The 21,463-nt window shown below is 41.5% G+C and overlaps 1 protein-coding gene across 3 annotated transcripts in view; it reads right to left on the bottom strand.

Moving 5' to 3' along the window:
* phactr3a (phosphatase and actin regulator 3a) overlaps positions 1-21,463 on the bottom strand; it is a 38,030-nt gene that overhangs the window by 2,471 nt on the left and 14,096 nt on the right. Inside the window, exons 2-7 of one of the 3 annotated variants that reach the window (XM_069140430.1) lie at positions 13,035-13,199; positions 11,436-11,603; positions 10,465-10,677; positions 9,032-9,260; positions 4,791-5,041; positions 4,134-4,287 (exon numbers count right to left, since the gene is read on the bottom strand). In XM_069140430.1, the coding sequence (XP_068996531.1) occupies positions 4,134-4,287; positions 4,791-5,041; positions 9,032-9,260; positions 10,465-10,677; positions 11,436-11,603; positions 13,035-13,199 (1,180 nt within the window). Of the gene's footprint in view, positions 1-4,133; positions 4,288-4,790; positions 5,042-9,031; positions 9,261-10,464; positions 10,681-11,435; positions 11,604-13,034; positions 13,200-21,463 lie in introns of all 3 variants that reach the window. The other 2 variants (XM_069140431.1, XM_069140428.1) reach the window with 2 other exon arrangements.

Raw genomic sequence — 21,463 nt, 5'->3', positions numbered from 1 at the left:
TTCTCTCGTTTAGAGAACTCGCCACCGAATTATTTCTCGGTGTGAGCGTGCTGCATCCCAGGTTCAGCCGCCGTGTTGATTTTACTCTACACCGCCGCGGCAGCGCGGGCACTCTTCTCTATTATTCGCCACGAGCGCTTTTGAACCGAGTCGTGATGCGCTGCTGGGGCGCGACTCCCCCCAGTCTCCCCGGTTACTGCATGCATAATTTGTAGCAGGCGGAGCTTAACCGGCTCCCACTCACGGCATCCCCAACCTCCTCCCGATGTACTACCGGCACGCTCGTATCACCCACTTTGTTGCACGAGTTTAATTTATTTTTAGTCGAGATGCTTTTTTTTTTTACAGGAGGGCGAGAAATGTATTTCAAACGTGGACTACAATACTTGATTTAAAATACTCTTAACTTGTGATGTAAAACAATCGTATAGTGCAATATAATGATTTTATTGCTGCTATCAGTTTAGTTAAAGCAGCCTCGTGCTGTAACTTAACCATCAAAGCATCCGAAAGGTCTCCAAAGTCCCTTTTTTTTTTTTTTTTTTAACCAGAATCCCTTTGCATGTGTGCTTTGTATAAATAATAAATGTGAGCTGCACAAAGGGCTCAGCTTCAGACAGCATGTGGCACACACCGCAGTGCACCTCCAGAGGTGGAAAGGACAGAGAGGGCAAAATGCCGCCACACAGCAAGACTCTCTTTATCCCCTCAACCAAGATAACTCTGGCCACTTTATAGTTCTGTCCTGTAAAAGATCAAAGTTAGGTCACATCAACTGAGACCTGGACACCCACAAGACTCACATGAAGCAGTCACGGTGGTCGTGTGTGTGTGTGTTTATCACAGGGTAGATAGGGATATAGGAGCTAATTGAATTATTGTATTCTTATCTGTGAATGTGATGTAAGTGGGACTTCCAACTGTTTTACAATCACACTTATGTAACAACAGATTCCACCATTTAAACACAAAAAAAAAAGTCCTCAACTGCCCTGTTTGATAAGCACTTGTCGGGGGTTTCTTTTCTGTACATGCTTTTCACTAAAGCGACACAAAACTGACAGGAAAGAAAGCAAGCGGAACTATCCATCTAGTGATGTGTGTTGTTTTTCAACCCCTCCCAAATACTCCGTTTCCACTCAATACTGTACAGCGTAATGAGAGCAGCCAAGCAATACGTCTTTGTTAATTAACATGTATGACTAGACATCCACAAATAGCATAAGGAATAATTCAATAGCTTGACTCCCAACAGTGAAGTACAATTAGATGTGGAACACCAACACCAAGAAAGTTGTCTTGAGCAATTTCAGCATTTTGCAAAAGTCAGTGTGTAGGAATTACATCAATTTCTCATTTGTATTTTGACGTGGAAAGAAATCCTCTAACAAAACGACAAATCAGTTTCCAGTGTTTTCTTTCTTTCCCCTTGAAGTCCCGTGTAGAGTTCTCCTTCTGATCAAAGCTGTTTCTGATCAAATCAGGCACGTTTTATGCCACTATCTGACAACCTGATCAGGTGGGAAACAGCCCGGCGTGACTTCTCCTTTGCCTCACGACTCCTCGATAAACAAACTGAAAGACAAATTGTTTCTGCAGCTCTGACAATATTTCACTTCAAACAGATGAAATGGAAATTCACTTGCAAAGCCCCAGCGAATACGACCGTATCCACGGTGTTATTGACCTGGTCGGGGAGTTGCTTAGCAACAACACTTGGTATCTTAAAGAGTCTTCCTGCAGAAATTCTCACTTCTCCCTAGTAACACGGGAAGGGGGGATTTCACTACTACCATCAAGCAGTATGTGCTTTACAGAGCATCAGTGGCTATTTTTAGAAACAGACCACCTTCTCTTTTTTTTTTTGTCTTTGTTGGCAAGTTGAATAATTTGGAGAGCATTGCCACTATTAAATTCTGAATTGCTTTTACAGGAGCCAAATGATTCACTAAACCTTATTGCAAAACTGCTCTCAGGTGACACAATATGGTTTATTTAGAAAAATGAGAACACCACTGCTCTGTTTTTTTTTTTTTTTTTTTTTTTTCTCCCACAAAAAGTATGCGTTTTAAAAGACATTCCCGGAATACCAAGATGACGCTTGTGGGCACAAGGATTTCCATTTGACACTTGGGATGTTCTACAATAAAATGAGTTAGAATAGAAAACCTAACTATGTCAGCCGGGGGAGGAATGAAAAATCCAAACAAAAGAACGCAAAATCGACGTGTGGGTGTCAGAGGCTTTTCAGTCTTTTATTTGAGCTGCCAACTGCGCCAAGTACACAAAATTGGCCCCTTCTAGCTTTCTTTGTTGTTTTTTTTGGGTTTTTTTTCCCGTGTACAGTAGCAGGGCCCCACCTCCTCCTACCCTGCTATTATTTCTGCTGATATAACTCCACGACATTTATGGAGCAAGAGAGAGAGAGAGAGAGGGGGGAGTGCATGGGGAGATGCATTATTGAACAGTGTCAGGAGCTAAGATTAGAAACAGCAGAGCGCGGCTGCAGCACAAGTGCCAGGTGGGGAGTCTCTAAAGATAGAAAGGTCATCTATCACTGACACAATGGAGAGACAAGGTGTTATTATCCACCATAAGTCCTGATGGCTTTTTCTGCTTGATCGGCAGCAAATGAAACTGCAGGGTTTTTTAATCGGGAGCTGCAGATGAATATGGAAAGGACAGCGGGTTGAACTTTTAAGATCTGTGATGGATTGTTTTGTCATTCAGTATGAATGCCCGGGGTAGTTTTTTTTCTTCCACTTGTCTGATATGTGCTATATTTAGCTGGGATTATCCTCAAAAAAAAAAAAAAAATTGTGCAGCGCAAAGGCACTCGCAAATAAAGCCGCAGTAACGATCCTTGACCTTCCTTAGATCATTAGAAATTCAAAGAGCTACAAATCAAAGGAGGAAATCAGTTGCACTCAGTGTTGTGTAGAAGTGGGTCTTTATGTAACAAGTAGCTTCTCATTGCTGCGCTACAAGTGGAAGCTCTCCGTCCGAAAACAGCGGCGGCCGTGCTGGTTCTTATGCAAACTGCTCCCTTCCTCGCCTTTATACATGATGTTTGCTCACAAACCTCAGAGTACCTAGATTTCTTCTCTCAAAGAACAATAAAACATTTTCTTCCACTGAATCTAAGATGAGGAGGAGGAGGAGGAGGAGAAGAGGCCAGTATTATTAGCTGTCTCAGACAGACGATAGATGTTGTTCTGTGGAAAGTGTGGGTGGCACTCTGTGCTTGGCTGCGAGATATTGCACAGCAGGTTATGTAACTCTGTGGTGCGCCCGTTTGATACGGCGGTGTTAAAGAGCCCGAGTCTTGTGACACATTCACACTTGAGACCACTGCTGTCAGGCATTTGGACATTAAGTTACTCACTTGTATTAGAGAGAGAAAAAGAAACCGTTCTATTAATGTCCTTGTAGCTTAAAAACATCCGCGGGGCTTCTTTACCAAGATATTTCCTGGAAGCAGTGTCTCTGCACTTGCTGTTCTCCAAAAACTGCGAGAATGATTGGCAATTTGAAGCATGTAGGATTTACTGGACATGTGTGTATTTCTTCTCCCAAAAGAGCATTTCCCTCAGTTCTACTTAAGGTAGTGAAGTACCGGGGTGGAATATAACAGAGAGGCTTCCCAGACAAGGACTGGCCTTGAGTAAACATCATTACACCCAAACAGTATCTTCTGATTGCACAAGTTAAATTAAGCCTGTGGAAAACAATCAGATAATCCAATTAGATCTGATTTTTTTTTTTTTTATTCCTTTTTTTTTAAATTTTTTATCCCACCTCCACCCACGCTTAGGTGTTATGTAACGGAGACAATTATGCATATATAGTGGCCACATTGCCCAGATCTGTCATTGCATTGCGTTGTTGCACCATGGATTACTTGGGAATTGTTTTAAGTGCAGAGTAATATCAGAGGTTTTAACTACAATATCAGCAAGAACAAAGAGACGCTGTGATACTGATGAATTTAACACGTCACAAGACACAATACACTATGCAACCTGGTGTTCAAAAAATGACCAGTGCAAAAGTTTATTACAGTTATTCCAAAAAATTCATCACTAATATTCCAGAGATATAAATAGCAATCTAGAGAAGATGTATTTGCTTACTTGGCAAGTTTCATCTCAATCTGCTGGCGAATTTCCTGGCGCTCTTGATCGCTCCTTACTGGGAAGATATTCCTGTCCTCCAGCTCCTGCTTGCTGGGCCTGTTTCGTAGTTTGACCGCCAGCAACTCCTTCCTTAGCCTGCGAGGAAGTGTGCCTGCAGCCATAAATATATTCATTAAAACAAAGAAGACTTATTTATCAGGAGCCTTTGTGAGAATTTGATCCCTTCTCATATCTCAACAATACGCAAATAGGCCTATCGGCTACACTTTAAACGAATCCCCAAATGCACCAATGCTAGTGACCGCTTCATCCCAACACACGTCCCCACCAACTGACCACTGTTCACGGTGAAGTTTAGACGTGTTTAAACAGGCTCTTTTCTATCGCTCTGCTTCACTGTAGCTAATTGGATTTGTAATGAGGCAATGACTTTCAGGGTAAAGGGGCAAAGTCTTAACTTGAACTTGAGGTGTTTTAAGGATAGGGCGGCATGTTGCTGCAGTCGAGCTTTATTTACCAGTGATCAATGTTAAAATGTAAGATTTCCAAATTCGTTGTCATTGTCTCATTTGAAAACCAATATGTACTGTACTGTGTCCATATCCACATTACAGCCTCCGCTTTAAATCACACTTTTCAAGCTCTTTGACCCACCAGAGATGACAGAATCATTCCAGCCGTCCAGGTCGGTGGGGAGGCCTGAGGCGTTGGAGAAGCACTGGTCCAGCCGCACGTTCTCCTTGTTCTCCTCCGCCTCCTTCTTGGGCCAGTCGGACACTCCACCCCCCACGTAGCTGCCCCCCAGAGACGACGTGTGTTGGTTCTCAGAGCTGCAGGAACGAGACAGCCGTCCGTCAGAGCACCACAGCCGCGGAGGTGAGCCCTGCTCACACCCTTCGTGGACACTGAGGGGACACAGGGAGAGGGACATAATGCTGATGACTGTTGGACGAGAGAAATTTAACATCTTGATTTGGACGATGTTATGGATGTCCGGATGTCATTCCACAAAGCAATACTTTCTTCAAGGGGGACGTTTTAGTTCAGACTTGATAGATGGTTGTACTGGCAGAAATTAGGGGGTTTGTGAGCAACATTTATAGTAATCCGATACTTATCATAATGTACAGTTTATATTATGGTAGTCTTGAAGAAATCTTTCATTAAACCCATCCATTTCTTTAACAACAGTGGGATACGATTGTTTTTCGCAGTGCCAGAATATCGGAGTGAGGATGCTTATGAATTTAACTCTATCGGGACTCTAACTGAGACTGAAGTCCCTTTTCCAAGACACCAGATAACCACAAAAATGAACAAAACAAGTTACAAGAGTCATTGAAACCATCAGGTAATGCAGCTTCTTCTATTGGATCGTGTACTGTCCTCACAAGATTTAAATGTGATAAGAGATGTGAGGCAGTTTAGAGGCTTTAACAGTAGCGATTTATAGATGAATACTGTGAGATTATTATGTATTTTTTTGAGGGCAAGGAAGTCCATCTTGTGATACAGAGAACAATGATGGGTGTGAAATTCATCTTTAACGATAACGTGTAAAATCATTTTTTGTTGTTGTTTACAAAAGACAGACTTTAATTCCATAATATAAATCTAGCTCTATTTTTACTTTTTGAGCTTAATATTGAATATGAATCTTGAAGGAAAGTCGACTGTCTCGTCAGGTTCCCAAGTATTTGTAAGAATAAGGCCACAAACTGAACAAAGGATTCACTGTCACACTGTTAACACGTGATTTTTAGGATGCCATTTAACATAGACTGGAACCACTTTAAGGAAACGACATGTGCCTCTTGTGTAGTTTTGCAAACACCGATTTTTGAGACCATCATCAACCCTCTATAATTTAGTTTACTGCATCTACTCTTCTGGTCTGAACAAAGTCATTGCCGTGTGTTTCATGAGCGGCAGTGCTTCCTGTCCCATGAGAGGACACCAGGAATCAGACGTCTACTGCAGCTCCACATCACCTTCAGAACACAAGCTACTTCAAAAAAGCATGCGGACCGAAGTTAGATCATGTAGCCAACAACACCTACGCAAACCTCCTCCAGTCACATATATGTAGGCTACACTGAAGCAGAATACAGTTGTTGTCCCCCCCCCAAAAAAAAAAAAAAAAAAAAGACTGCAGAAATACTCAACCTCTTCTCTAACACTATAATGTGTTAGCTAAGGGAGTTCTGGCTTTATCTAATTTGCTTGTCAGTGGGTCTAAATCACACTACAGATATACATCTATGTCTAAACACTCATGTGCACAAATTAACTATATATAAAAACAATATATTCATCATAGCATCATCTTATTTCATTTGCAATGTAAATTCATACAGATTCAGATATACGTATGTTTCAGAGTTTATTTTATTCATGCTGTTTAAAATGAGTAGAAAACAGTAAACCTGATTTCAGTGTGAACTGGTCACCTCCAGTGAATTACATACCAGGCATAGATATTCAGTTTGACAAATGGATGAACTGAAAAGATTTTGGCGGTCAAAGGTCAAGGACACTGTGAGTTCACTTTTTTTTTCCCACTTATTTTCTGAATCTCTGATGAATCAGTTATTAGACGTGCATTTTGAGGGCCCGAAGGATCAGTGATCTGGTCCTCAAACAATCCAATGGATTTTTTTAAACGATAAATCTACCTCTATTTCATGATCATGATCACACACCTTATGCCTAAATATGAACTACAGTTTCAGATGACTGACGTCAGTTGTATCCAGTGCTGACATTTTTAAGTATGTAACCCATCGCTTTAAAATAAGTGTTGTTCACTCATGACTGTAAGATGAAATAGTTCCCGTGCAGCCTACAATATCACAAGAGCTCACTTTCTGTAGCCCTGCATGAATTTAACTAATGAGATTAAATTACACAATCTTTTAAAATCTTTAAAAAATATTGAAAAGAAAAAATTAGCAGGACCTTGATACTGGTATTTACCATCTGTGCCCAACTCTACACCTGCACTTTAAAACATGTTCTTTAGAAGTCAACTAGTATGCAGCTATATATGAAGGAATTTATCTTCATCAAATTATTGTACTTTATTTTTTATTTATTTTTGACCAGGTTACAGACTCCTTGTCCGAGTAGGTTCACAGACATTTTCCTCAGAGGTTTTTTTGTTTTTTTTTAAGGTTTTGTTGATTTATTGTGGGATTGTGGGTGGGAGGGAGGAAGGGAGAATAGATGGGTGGGTGTTTGGGTTGCTTGGTTCGTGGGTGGATGGCTGGGTCAGGGAGTCGTCTGCTTATGTGCCTCCATTGGATGAGGACTTCTTTTTCCTCAAAGCCAGGAGATGGCGGGTTCTTTTCCATTTTGAGGGTTGCTTTGTTGTCTCTGGGGGTATCCTCAGATCAGGTGAGCCATTGGGGATGGACGCCTCCTGCTCTTGCGGTTCTTTACGCCTGGCAATTTTCTCCGTGGGGGCCTGCAGTCCTCTGTCTCCTTGAGTTCGGTGGTGAGCTGGAGGTTGGCGGTCATCTGCTCGTTGAGCTGAGATTTCAGCCCCTCGAGTTCTTCTTGAAAACACATCTTCTGAGAGGAAGTGTGTTGCAGCACTGCGATGTCCTGGGCCATCTTCTGACAGATGGCGTTGTGCTCAGCTCTCAGGTCTTTCATGATCTGCAGGTCCTGTGACACTGTGTCTGCGTGACACTGCGTCTTTGTCTTGAGCTCCTGAAGAAGGAAGTCATTTTGCTGCTTTAGTGCGAGGACTTCAGTTTCATACTTCTTGCTCAGCTCCTGGTACCAAACCTTGACCTCCTCCATTTGTTTTTTTAGAGCCTCGCATTTGTTGTTCATCGCCTGTAGTTCACTTGAATGGTGTTCCTGGAGGACTTTATAAGCCACCTGCAGCTCCTCATAGTCTTTCTGCAAGTCTTTTTTCTTTTTGCGCTTGATGGCTTTGTTCACCTGCGTAGCAATCTTGGCGATGCTGAGAGTTTTCTCATGAGAGTACTTCTCCAGCCTCTCCAGCTCCTTCTTTGTTTCTTTGCCTCTGTTGATGTACATCTCCTTCAGCGTTTTTTGTTTCTTGAGCTGGGTCCTTGTTTCATTCAGCTTCTCCAAAAGTTGGGTGACCTTGAACTTTTCAGCCAAGCAGTTGGCTCTTCCCGTTTCCAACAACTCATTGAGCCGTCTGATTTCCTGAAGGAACATATTGCGCTCCATGGAGTTGTCTTGGCTTTCTACTCTCTGCTGCTTGAACCTGTCGTACCTTGGCTTTGGACTGGTCATTTTGTCAGTGAGTGGCATCACAGAAATCTTCCTTGGAATTGTTGCTCGTCGTTGAACGGATGTCTGTATCAGTGGTCTCAGTGGTCGGTGTGTTACTTTTCCTCACAGTGCTGTCACTTGGTGATAGACTAAATTAGAATGACCTGACTGCCTGATCAGCTGATGCTTTATATAGTGCCCTGATGATGTCACAATACACATGGAATGGAATTCTTCCTTTGATGTCTGGCTGCAGAGTTGCAGAGTTCCCCTTCTTCTTCTTCTTTTTTTCCTGTCTGTTTACATTTAAAAACACTAGAGAAGAAGAAAGCAGGCTGATGACATCATATTCTCTGGATGGGATTAGTAGTATGTGTTTTCTGCTTTTAAGAGAAGGATGTGTTTAAGAAGAGACAATTGTTCAAATGCAGAATAAAGATGAGTACAAATCTGTGCTGGAATGGACTTGGATATATAAAACTCAGAAAGAAAAATCATTAAAATACTAGGAGAGTGTAGGAAGAGTAGGAGGAATGCTGTTTATGTACAAAGTAAATAGTAATGGACCAAGAATAGAGCCCAGTAGCAATCCAGTACTGACAGTAAGTAACAGATGTATGGGGACAGCTCAGAAGACTCACCTCTCCTGCCTGTTCTTGGAAGCGAAGGCTCTCTGCAGTTCTTCCATAATGCAGCTAGGGGGCATGGGAGGATGCATCATATTGCCTAGATGTGGGGACCCTGAGGAGTTGGCCAGGGGCCCTCGTAGCGGCAGCGCCATTGAAGCCATACTTTCTGTGGCCCTGGGTGGAGGCTCCTTGGGGAGGTAGGAGTTGGGCAGGTGAGCAGGAAGTGACACAGGGCCTGAATCTGATGTGGGAGGACCAGCAGACAAACACTGGTGGTTAAGTAAGAGTCTCTTCTCGTGTTTTATTATCTTCACATGTGTGAGCAGGGTTTGAATGCTGAGCAAGTTTACATTCTTGCTTATGAGATTTGAGAGTCTACAGTACATCTGGTACATCTGTTGAATATGGAAGGAAAACAACATCTGGAGGAAAAATATGAACGCCGTAAAAAATAAACTCCAGACATTTTCTTGCAAAGAAATAAGATCTGCAATCTGCAGTCTATCCTTGAACTTTGTATGAAATGTCTGAAAATGTGGCTCAGCTCAGTCAGTGTGTCTTTACTTGAGTTTTGCCATTTTTTTTGCCATTTCACTTCTAATCCAATTCTGTACTTTTTACTGCACTACATTTACTGAACATTCTTACTGCTTACTTTTTAGATTAACGCATTATCACATTTAAACATGTGAAAATGAATTCCACAAAAACAATACACTAAAGCAGTGGTTCAAAACTTTTTGACTTGTGATTGTTTAGAATAAAACAGGTCTAGATGTTTATGAGTTGTGAGCAGTTCCACAAAGAGACATTTCTCCTCTAGATGTTTCAAACTGTCTCATTTAAATAACTGTTTAAAACCCAAAGAGGTCAAATTATCCAAAACGTAAAAAAAAGAAAAAGAAAAAAAAAGCTTAGACATAAGTCCAAATAATAAATACATACTTAAGTAGCAAAACTTATTTTTTTCCATCATCTCAAGACCCTTCAGATTTACCGGATCTTGTGACCCTTTGGAGGGGATTGAACCCTAGACACTGTTGAACTAAACTATCCGACTGCATTGAGCAGTTAAAGGTCACTCCACCTCAACCAGGTACAACAGTAAAATCCTGCAGTCATATGTGTACAGAATGAGTATTTTCTACTTTAAACCCATCTTGCTGATAGTGCTTTACTTAATTAAGATTCTGAATGTAGTCCTTTTATCTGAGTAGGTGTATTTTTACATTTTGGCATCAGTACATTCATGAAAACCATTCAAGGAAGATGTAAAGAAACATCTGTGTTTGTTGTAGTTGATCAAACATTTATTCCGTTTTTTTAAATGTTTTACCCATTTATAGTTTAAACTGAGCCAAAGCAAGTTTAATACAGCTGCTATGCGAGTGTACATTTATTCTATAGTCGATAAAATGACTGTTACTTAACCGGGAAACACTCACCATCTCCTATACTCAGCTGGGGCAGAAGTTTTGGAGGTACTTGTGGTGGGGAAGTTACTGGAGGAATCTCCTCCTCTGATCTTTCTTCCATCTGCTCTCCCATGTCCTGCAGCCCCTCAGGTAAATCCCCAGCAGGGTGCACTTCCTCATCTCCGTCCTCCGGCGGTAGTGATACAGTCTCCTGCACCCGGTCACAGTCCTGGAGAGGGGCAGCTACTGAAGGACATTAAAAAGACACATTTAAAATGTAAGTAAACAGAGTTTTACTGCACAAAAAATGAATACAATGTCTCTGTTAAAATGATGGCAGCTGATTGAAACGGCTTGTAGAGGAGTGTTTTTAAAATTAGAGTTATGATTAATACAAAAGGTGAAAACACTTTTAGGTACATCCAAATTAAAAGAAGAATGGAGTATACTATCAGAGACAGAGAAACTTATTAAAATGAACATGTTTTTTCCACTAGTTCAAATGGTGAGAATTTTTACGAGCCATTCTGAAATGTTCTGTATTGTACTGGTTTTTGATACAAATATCCATATTGTAGATCTCCTATAGCATATGAGGGGGAAAGGGGACATTCAATTGTCTTTGCTGCTCTCTGGTGGCACATTTGTACAAATTTGGTTCACATAATTGCGGATTGTACAAACAATAACAAATATGTGCAGGTGATTCAAACATTTGCTTATGATGTACACATAAAGCAACTAATTCAATCATATCATAGCATCAATGTGTTTTTGTCAGTTTATGTTGAAAGGAAACAGAATCCCTCCATTTTTATTTAGACTGGTTTAAAGCACTTTATCAAATTGATTGTAGCAATTTTTTACAATCTCACATCGATCTCTTGAAGCTGAAACACCCTCGCCACTTCACAAATCCATTTTCCCCTCATCTGTTGCTTTTTCAGTTCCATAATGTTCATTGATTGGTTGGCACTGAGTACAGCGCGGGATTGTCCCACCTGAAGGGGGGTGCTCCTCCTCAGGACCAAGGTATTCCACGCTGCTGACTGTGAGGTTGGGATTCAAAGGTCCCCCAAATCCTCCGAGCAAGTGGGAACCATCTGAGCAGCAGCCTTGGGTGGGGGAGCTCAGGTCGTGGCATAGAAGACCACTGGATAATGCTACATCTGTGAATGGAGAAAAGAATGTGTTACTATTTTATTTAGTGTATTGGAAAGGATTCATTTGAACTTTTCACCCAATCGGACTGCATTTTTAAACGGACAAGGTGTCTATAGAGTTAGAGCAGTTAAAATGAGGGTGGACAGACAAACACTGCAGGAGACCTCTGATGTGACCAGCTGGGTTTTCTCTAAATGACATTCCCTCTTTCAGTCACCTTGATTTTCAGGCGAGCACTCTCCATTACAGCAAGAGCATCACATTTAGCCTTGTGTTCAGCAAATATAATGCTCCTTTTAAAAGCAGACACACAAGGTGACTGTGAGACAAATCAATATTACTGTTTATCATATTTGAGTAGAACAATGATCGGATCATATTGTATTATTATTTTAGAAAATTCAATTGTCCACATGTCCAGTTTTTGGACTTTGTCTGATGTAGCCTGAGCTTGTGTCTCTTGTGTGTTACCATTAGGGTTTGAGCCACCAGGTGAACTTTGCTAAACCCAGAAGGCCTTTGACACATACTTTTGTTCTGAAGGAACATTCAGGGCCCTCAAAAAAACTCCTCTAACAATCTGAATGAAAAAATGATGCCATCTGCTACACAATACAAAAAAAAAAAAAAAAAAAAAAAAAAAAAAATCACTTTCACTTTCCCCAGTCTGTTTCCAAATCAAAACAAATATGTTAGCAAACTATGACATCCCTTTGCTCATTGTACAACGTAGAACAAACTTACATCACTTATACTTGCTTGTATTGATGTGAATTTTTTTTCTTTCTTAAACTAAATGCAATGTGAACATTTTTCTTTTGTTGTACAAAAAGAGCGAGAAGTCGTGCTATTTCTGACTTTTTCTTTTTGATAAAGAAAACCAGATGCTTGTGACTCAAATATAATACATGAGGCACACACTGAGATGTCTGATGTAACACATAACATTGAAACACGATTTATTACATCAACTTTAATTAGATTTTTCAAATGTGATTTAATAGAATGTTAAATTTTGTTCAACTTCAAATATTCCAGTTAATATTATGAGACTGATGTCAGTCATATACTCGTGACCTTATAACCACCTATTATAGCAACAGCAAATTAAAAGCTATGTCTCAGTGCTACACAAGCATGCAATTTCTTTCTTTTACGTTTTTAAAATATAAACTATGTTGTTCTGCGCAACTGTGTGGCTTCAGCAAAGTGAGAATGTGTAAAACTCCTCAGAGGCGTCTTTATAAATTGATGAGATCTGACTTAATTCAAATGTTTCAAGCATGACTTGCCACATCTTTTCACCCACAACTTCTCATTAGGTCTTCCTAACCTAATTCATTAGAGGAGATGAGGAAAAATGTGGGCATTTGATGTGAGTGTTTGTAACCTGGAAGGCGACAGCCCCCCCTCCACCCAAACAACCTGCCCTGTACCTGTGGAACTTTGCTTGAGCTTCTCATTTTTCTTTTTCCTCCACTTCCAGGGCTTGAAGATGCGCCCCAGGCTGGCCAGTTTGCTGTTACGTCGGATGGGTGGAGTGTGCACCCCGGTCACCAAGCAGCCAGTCCTCAGCACCCTCTGCTGGTCCAGCACCTCTACTACAGTGACAGTGGAGACAGGTGGAGAAGCCCAGAGAAGGGTCGAGAGGTTTTACAGGAGGATGAGATGGGGTAAGGGAGGAGCGGTTGGGGATTTGTAGATGAACAGGATCAAAAAACAGGAGAAGAAGGCAAAGGGAAGCGAGAGTGTGTTGTAGTGCGGAGGTGGGGAGACGAGGATGAAGAAATAAATCAAACGTGTGCCAAAGTAGGTGAAAGGAGACAGAAAAAGAGGGGGAGAGAGAGAGAAACAGGGGCCCAATTAGTATTCTCACCTTACTGAATAAACCATGATGGAGTCCAAGTGCTGTGAACAGATTAAATTAGAAAGACTAATTTGATCAAGGCACACTCCCTCACGGCTGTTCTGTCCCCGCGAGTCCCCTCCCTCAGAGCCATACGTCACACATCAAAATAAATAACCCTCACAATCAAAATTTTGGGGGGACATGAAAGCACACAGACACAAACAGCCTCATAAGACTACAAAAGATGCATTTCCCTGCAGACCAACAGGTGTGCCAGCCACGCTGCTTTCCCAGAAACGGCATTAGTTTCAGCTGCCTGGTAAAACAAGGCTGATTATTTTGTTGTGTCAGCCAACCTTTTACTGCTCCTTTGCTACATGTAGAGTACAATACACTGATCAGCCATAACACTGAAACCACTGGCTGTTGAAGTATTAAGTGTAATACTAGAGTCTTGCGATAAATACTCCCATCGTGAGGATTATAATGTTCAGTTGTTAACTGATCTGATTGAGAGAAGTGCTGATTTAATTAAATGGTGGTGCTGTTGAAATGCACTGGGTTATAGTCAGTGGTGTTCCTAATATTTTGGCAAACCAACTCATTTAAATGGGAGGGACAAAATATCAGGAACACCTCTCAGTATAACCCAATGCAGTTCAACAGCACCACAAATGACAGTCTCCATAATGGCCATGAAAATAAATCAATATCGCTCTCAATCAGATTGAACGGAACATAATGATTCTCATGAAAGAAGGACTTATTGCTGGGCTGTTATATTATACTTATTGCTTCACCTGTCAGTTGGTTAGCATCAGGCTGATCAGTGTAATTTGTTCTAGTTAATATGGCACACACTATGTGTCTATGTTATCACCACAATGTTTTGATAATTTGAGTGTGCTTTTGTTTGTTTACGTATATCGGAAACTGGTTGGACCACATGCTCTTGTGTTTGTTATGTTCTGCATGTAGAAAAGTATTTTGTTTTTCTATTTGCTGAATCCTATTAGCTTCTACAAAGTGCTTGCTGATTTTCCAGGGAACCACATAAAAAAAAAAAAAATTTAAATGAAATGCACAGCTGCTCACAATCACTCAGAGGCCAGTAACCAAAATATACCATAAACATCAGAGAATAAATGAGCTGGTTGTGCAAGAGAAATGGTAAACAGTGAAAATTATTCATGTTATAACAAATTTTTAAAATACATTTTAACGTCTGTGAAACTCAGCTGATTTTGTTTGCAAATTATTTTTTAATCAACAAATGGAAAATGCAGCAAATTATAAAGGGTACATTCTCTAATATCAATTTATGTATTGTGAGAACTGAGCTGTAGATCTGTGTCTACTTGTCCCTGTATCCTTTTCTGTCTTGAGAGGAAACTTGCATCTGAATGAATGACAATGACTCATATCAGGCAAAGTGTGGGTCTTATGTACGCACATTGCTGCTGGGTTTCCTGCATCTAGTTACAAAGAGAGCCAAGAAAGCGGAAATGTAAAACAAATGGCAAGTATTTAAGAGCTGCATACGTCAATGTGACAAAAAAAAGAAGTGATATCTGCCTCCACAAGGCTGATATCTTTGTTCAAACAATCAGTTGAGGAGGAGGCGAGGAAGTGTGATGGAGGAGGTTGGTGAGGACGAGGGGAGATTTGTAGTGTGGCTCAGGGTGTGATGTGGAGTACAGTGATGGAGGAGGGAGGATACAGCTGACTCTGTTTCATGCTTCTTCTTTTTTTGCAGCCATGGCCTTTTCCCTGAAGCACATGGGTAGGAAGTAGAAAGTAAAGATGATAGTGGCAGTGATTGGGGGAGGAGTGTAGAAAATAAGAGGAGACATCAGGAGAATAGGGGAGAAACATGGAAAGGAGAGGTGAACCAAGAAAGGACAGGAAATTTAAAGAAGGAAATGACAGGAACAGTGACGATAAAAGAAAAAGGGAGTGAGAAACAAGGAAAGGACAAAAGGAATGGAAAGGGGAGAGAAGAGGAGAGAAAGCGTAAGGGAGAAAAAGATGGAGTCAAGAGGATAAAGGGTGGAAAGCAGAAGAAAGGAAAGAAAAAGTAATGGTAGAAAACAGAGGGAGAAGTAAAAGAGAATAGATGAGATGAAAAGAGGTCATTTCTAGTTTATTATTTGACCCTAAAAGTTCCTGGAAGCAGGTCAGTTGACCACGTACACCCATCTCACCATATCATCATCACTACTGTCACACATGCAGTGTGGCAGACGTGGCACCGCACGCAGAATCCAGGTCAAGCTTGAAGGAAACGCACCCAGTCGCGCAGAGAGAAAAAAAGCTTAAGAGAAGGAGAGGGGGAGTAGGAGGGGTAGAGGCGTTGTGTGTGTGTGTGTGTGTGTGTGTGTGTGTGTCTGTCTGTCTGTCTGTGTGTGTGTGTGTGTGTGTGTGTGTGTGTGTGTGTGTGTGTCTGTGTGTCTGTCTGTCTGTCTGTGTGTGTGTGTGTGTGTGTGTGTGTGTGTCTGTGTGTCTCTGTGTGTGTGTGTGTGTGTGTGTGTGTGTGTGTGTGTGTGTGTGTGTGTGTGTGTGTGTGTGTGTGTGTGTGTGTGGAGGGAAATGGGAAGGGGAGAGGAGGTAGGGTCAGGCCCACTGCTGTTGCCATGGCGACCACATCCAGATGCTGCGGCAGCAGTGGGAGCGAGGGGGAGGAGCGTGGCCAGGCTGTAGCTTAGAGGAGAGGAGGGGAGACGAGCCCCCTATACAGACACTGCCTGCTACATCTAAAGCCAGTGGCAGCACCCAGTGCATTGTGGGTAGGTGGAGAAGCCACATGGAGGACGAGATCTGTCTGCATTTTGAAAGAGGGGAAGGAGATGGGAGGGAGGGAGGAAGAAAGGGAGGGAGGGAGGGAGGGAGCAGGAGAGAAGGGGGATTCCAGGGAAAAGAGGCGAGAAGGAGAGATGGGAGGGGGCTGTTGCTATACGGAAGAGCTTGCAGGAGAATCGGGCCTCGGCCAATCATGGAGCAGCTATTTATAATGCATATCAAGTAACTCTTCATTTTTCATAGAAGGGGTGGTTATTCAGAGAAAATGACAGGAGTCTGGATAGAGCACAGGAATTAGGTGAAAACACATGCATGCACATGGAGGTTTATTTTTTTCCGCTGGATGAGGATGTTTCGAAACGTGTGTCAGATAAGCATGAATGAACTACATGCACCATGTGGTGATGATGTGTGATTCTAATTAATATGCTAATGCCAATAGGATTTCTTAAATCCATGTGTCATGCTCATGCAGCGTCCATTTGCCGTATGGCTATATTCCTCTCCAGCACAAGTCTTTGCAAAATGTAATTCCAGTCAGGTGGTGGCATCACAGCTTTACACAAGAGAAAAGATAAAATTACCAATATAACCATGATATAATTCATAAATGACCTCAGGAATGCAGGCAAATACAACCTGTGAATGCTGAACTCTGTGCTGCATTAGTGCAGTTTGATCTCAGAAATGATTTAGGACTGAAATAAAGTGGGCAATATGATAATGTGACTTGGCAAGAAAAGTAAAACAGAGCGCGTTAGTGTGCCACCGGGGACCACACCCCACTTAACCAGCTTGTCAGCACATTCAGGAGCATACGATCTCTCCCCGCATACACACTGAGCACATCCCCCTTCCAAGTGCACAACGTGAGCGCTAACCAACACTTCTTCAGTCTACAAATGAAAGGTAACTTTAAAAGGATGAGCCAACCAGCCAGTAATACTGAGCCTGTGCTGATTTGCTTTGACATTGACAACCACAAAAGTAAAAGTGAGTGAGCAGTGAAAACAACTGTTTGTGACCTATTCAGATTTTGCAATGAAAAGGATCCACGCTGAGTGGTATCAATGGCATAGTTTCTACAGTGAGGTTGTATGAAGAAAAGCCTTACTTTGCTGAATCACCTGATGGTCTTCTTACGAGTGTGCTTGAGTTTTTCAAGCTTCCTCTGTTGTATTAAAAGAAACAAATCAAAAAGAAACTGCACTCCATTATTAAAGCGGTAGTTCATTGGGATACAAATTAGGCCAAAACCGATTTGCATTATTTTACTGAATTAAAAGTATAACATCCAATTTTACAAGCAGGTGTTTAAACCTCCCAAACATAGTCAGTCCTCCGATACCTGGAACAGCAATACTGAAAAGACTTTCCAATGGGTCAGAAAATACTATTTATCCTTCTTGTTACAGTACAACTTATCCAGCTCAAAACAAATACAGTCATGTGCACAATATTGCATCACAAAAGTTGTACTTTAGATCATCTCTTCGCTGACTTACCGAAGTTGTCCTGATAGGCAATTACACTTTCATTTTTATTAGCCTGCAGCATATCGGTCTGACCGTTTTAGTCAAGACTGAAATATCTGAACTATTTCATGGATTGCCAAAAACATTTGCACAAACATTCATGGTCCTCAGAATCCTTTATTAGGATGAATGCTAAATACTTTTATGATGCTCTGACAGGATGACACAGGGAAATGTTCTCTAGAGCTACCAGCAGGTGACATTTTCATCAACGCTCTAAAATATCTCATCACATCTATTATATTAGGTATTGCAACATTTTGTAAAGACATTCATGGTTCTCAGAGGATGAATCCGAAGGAATTTTGATGATCTATTTGTTTTGACAACTACTGGATAAATTGCCATGCGCTATCGTACAAATATTCGTGTCCTTTTCAGGATGAATTACATTGTATTGGTAATCCCTTTACGTTTCCTCTAGTGCCATCACCTTATCAATTTTTTTTTTATCTAATACTGTTTAGAACCAACTACCTGCAAAGCTAGTAAACCTGCCATTAGCTTCAGTACTCTGTGTTTCAAAAAAAAAGCATGCGAGCGTCCTAAACCGAGATTGTGAACACAGGTAACATTACAGTTATTATACATGAGTATGTTAGCACTGTCCTTATGGGTATATTACCTTGGTAGTATTAGCATATTGCTCAAAGCGCTACTGTCTCAAAGTACAGCCTCACAGAGCTGCTAGCCTGTTACTAGCACCTCTAAACCATAGACTGCATATAAAAGTGGATGCAGCTTCCAGGTCTGAAGTGCCAATGCCGAAGTGTCTTTAACTGCAATACCTCCTAGGGCCACTAGTGGTTGGCTCCAACAAGGCTCAGACTCTGTACGCTCCCATTCAACTTCTCTCATGGAATACCAAGTCAATACATTTCTGCCACAAGTCAAATTTGCGTCATTTGCAAAAGTCCCTCCTTCTTATTAGTTTTCTGGCAGTCCACCTGAAAATAATCCCGTCAATAATTTTTTTTTGGGCGTGTCTGTTTGATTGACAGGCCTGGAGTGCAGTCGGGTTTCTGCTATAAGTGGGCGGGGCGTAGTGTCCTCGTGTTTCCGACCAGATTGAGTGAGATCTACCACTCACTCCTCCCAAGCTCATCCAAATATGGTCACTTCAGACCAAACCTGTGCGAACAACAAAAATATCCATCTCTGTGCAGCCTCTCCTATCCTGTGTGTGCTTCACTGGACTCATCACAGCCATAAATAACATCAGACCTGCCCTTGACTCCTATCATCCCAGCAGACCCTACAAAGCCTCGGTTTCTCGCCCCAGCCACCCTGCTCCTTCCACCGAGGCAACTGACAATGTGCCCTTGAATGGAGCACCTCCTTACCCGCTGCCACGCCAGCTAACCTCCTCGCTTTACCCCCCTGGCTTTACAACTGTGCTGCCATCTGTCTGTAGCCCCGCTGCCTCGGGGGCCCGGCCACAGTCAGGGCACACAGCTAACAACTCGCAAGGAGAGAGTGAGGAGCAGAAGGGCTGAAGCAACGTACAATGATAAGAATGTGAAAGAGAGAGAAAAACTGAGATTAAGAATGGTAGTCTTCAGCTATACTGAGTGATTTATTGAAGGAAAAACTGAGAGAATAATGAGCATGTTCACAAAATGACTCTTTTCAGGCTTCTGAAACCTTATCTCATACAGCTTCCTTTATTCTGTGAGATTCATCTTGTCAGTGCAAGAGAAATTTACACTATGTACAGATTTGCATATTCAATCACCAATATCCCTCCCACTGAACTTCAACAATACATAAATAATAAGAATACTAATGAATTCATTAGGCAGAGGACCATAACCACCACTGAGGACACAGAGGTCATGTCCTTGTTATTCTTTTTTCTTCATGTTTGTGCACTTTCATTTTACATACAACAATGCTCTTCATTATAAAGGGGGTAGGGGGGTTGGTCGAAAGCCCATTCCAGAACACAATATTCTCATTTTACAACCTATCCTTAGATAAATCATTAAAATAATATTGTGCACCTTACTGATCAACCCATATTAACCCTGATAAATAAGTTCTGGCCTAAATAAACCAAAAATATATATTAATTGGGTAAATGTGTTAAGATGACTCAATCTAATATGTTGGCTTTGTTTACCAGAACTTGTTTAGAAGTGATATTTCTGGGAAGACAGGATGTCATAGTATACAGCTACTTGAGTCTGCAAAGGTCAAGCCTCTAGATCATCAACGTGATTACAGCCAATGTGTGAAATACCAGCGTGTGGGCTACTGGCATCAAGAGAGTGGAATGATGTCAGGGAGAGCAGCAGCCAATGGGAAATGCCCGAGGCCCTTGTTTATTACCATATGTTAGTGTTGAGAATAAAAACTAGTGGGTGGCTTTGCTTGTAAGCCGCCGCATCAACAAGGAAGACTGAGAACTTAGTTCAGTTGTAGTTTCTGATGAAAGGCTCCTTCACTGTTTAGAGTTTCATGAGCCGTGTTGGGCAGACAGATGTTAGGACGAGGACAAACTCATTATATTTTGGTAGGGATTGCCGGGAGGTGCTGAAATATCAGCTGCAGTTAGCAGTAAGTCTTTCACAGAAAACCTAACAGACAGTGTTTTGAAGTGTCAGTGATAAACTGTTTTAAAGTGTTTTTAAGCTTGACTCAGTCAGGATACCTAACGCTTTGCTCTATGGCAGAGCTTTCAAAATAAAATCACTTGCTTGTCATTCACGGGAATGCCAACTTTAGTGAAATACTACATCACTGCAATACTTCAATAAAACAACAACTACAGCAAAACATCTTTATTTGACTTAGAGTAAATGATGGGTGAACTTTAAGGCTCAAATATAAAAACAATATCTCAAATATTCATCTTACAAGTGAAGTTGATGAAATATCTTCTGTCTTTTTTTTAAATTTCCCTTAACAGCTTAATTTGTAAGTACTTTTCTACACATTTTACACATTACATTGTAATCCACAACTATATTCATGACTAAACAATCAAAGTTTAAGTCTGGAAAAATAGAATTACCGCCTCGCAGATGTACGCCTATGGCAAAAAGTCAAGTTGCAGTTTACAGCCATGTCTGTCCCAACTCATATAATATACACTGCTCAAAAAAATAAAGGGAACACTTAAACAACACATCCTAGATCTCAATGAATGAAATATTCCAGTTGAAAATCTTTGTTCATTACATAGTGGAATGTGTTGAGAACAAAATAACATAAGAATGATCAATGGAAATGGAAATCATTATCCCATGGAGGGCTGGATTCAGAATCATACTCAAAATAAAAGTGGAAAAATCAGATCACAGGCTGATCCAACTACTGTGGAAATTCCTCAAGACAAGTCAAAATGAGGCTCAGTAGTGTGTGTGGCCTCCACGTGCCTGTATGCACTCCCTACAACGCCTGGGCATGCTCCTGATGAGACGACGGATGTTCTCCCGAGGGATCTCCTCCCAGACCCGGATCTCTTGACACTGTGCTGACAGACACAGCAAACCTTCTTGCCACAGCGTGCATTGATGTGCCATCCTGGATGAGCTGCACTACCTGAGCAACGTCTGTGGGTTGTACACACCGCCTCATGCTACCTCTAGTGGTGAGGGCACTGGCAAAATGCAAAAGTGACCAAAAATCAGCCAGAAAGGACGAGGACAGAGAAATGGTCTGTGGTCACCACCTGCAG

Source organism: Embiotoca jacksoni, unplaced genomic scaffold, assembly GCF_022577435.1.
Source record: "Embiotoca jacksoni isolate LCO1_2020_lvr unplaced genomic scaffold, fEmbJac1.0.p SCAF_9, whole genome shotgun sequence".
In the NCBI taxonomy this organism is placed as follows: Eukaryota; Metazoa; Chordata; class Actinopteri; family Embiotocidae; genus Embiotoca; species Embiotoca jacksoni.
The sequence above is the reverse complement of the archived record's forward strand: the minus strand, read 5'-3'. Positions and strand labels throughout refer to the sequence as shown.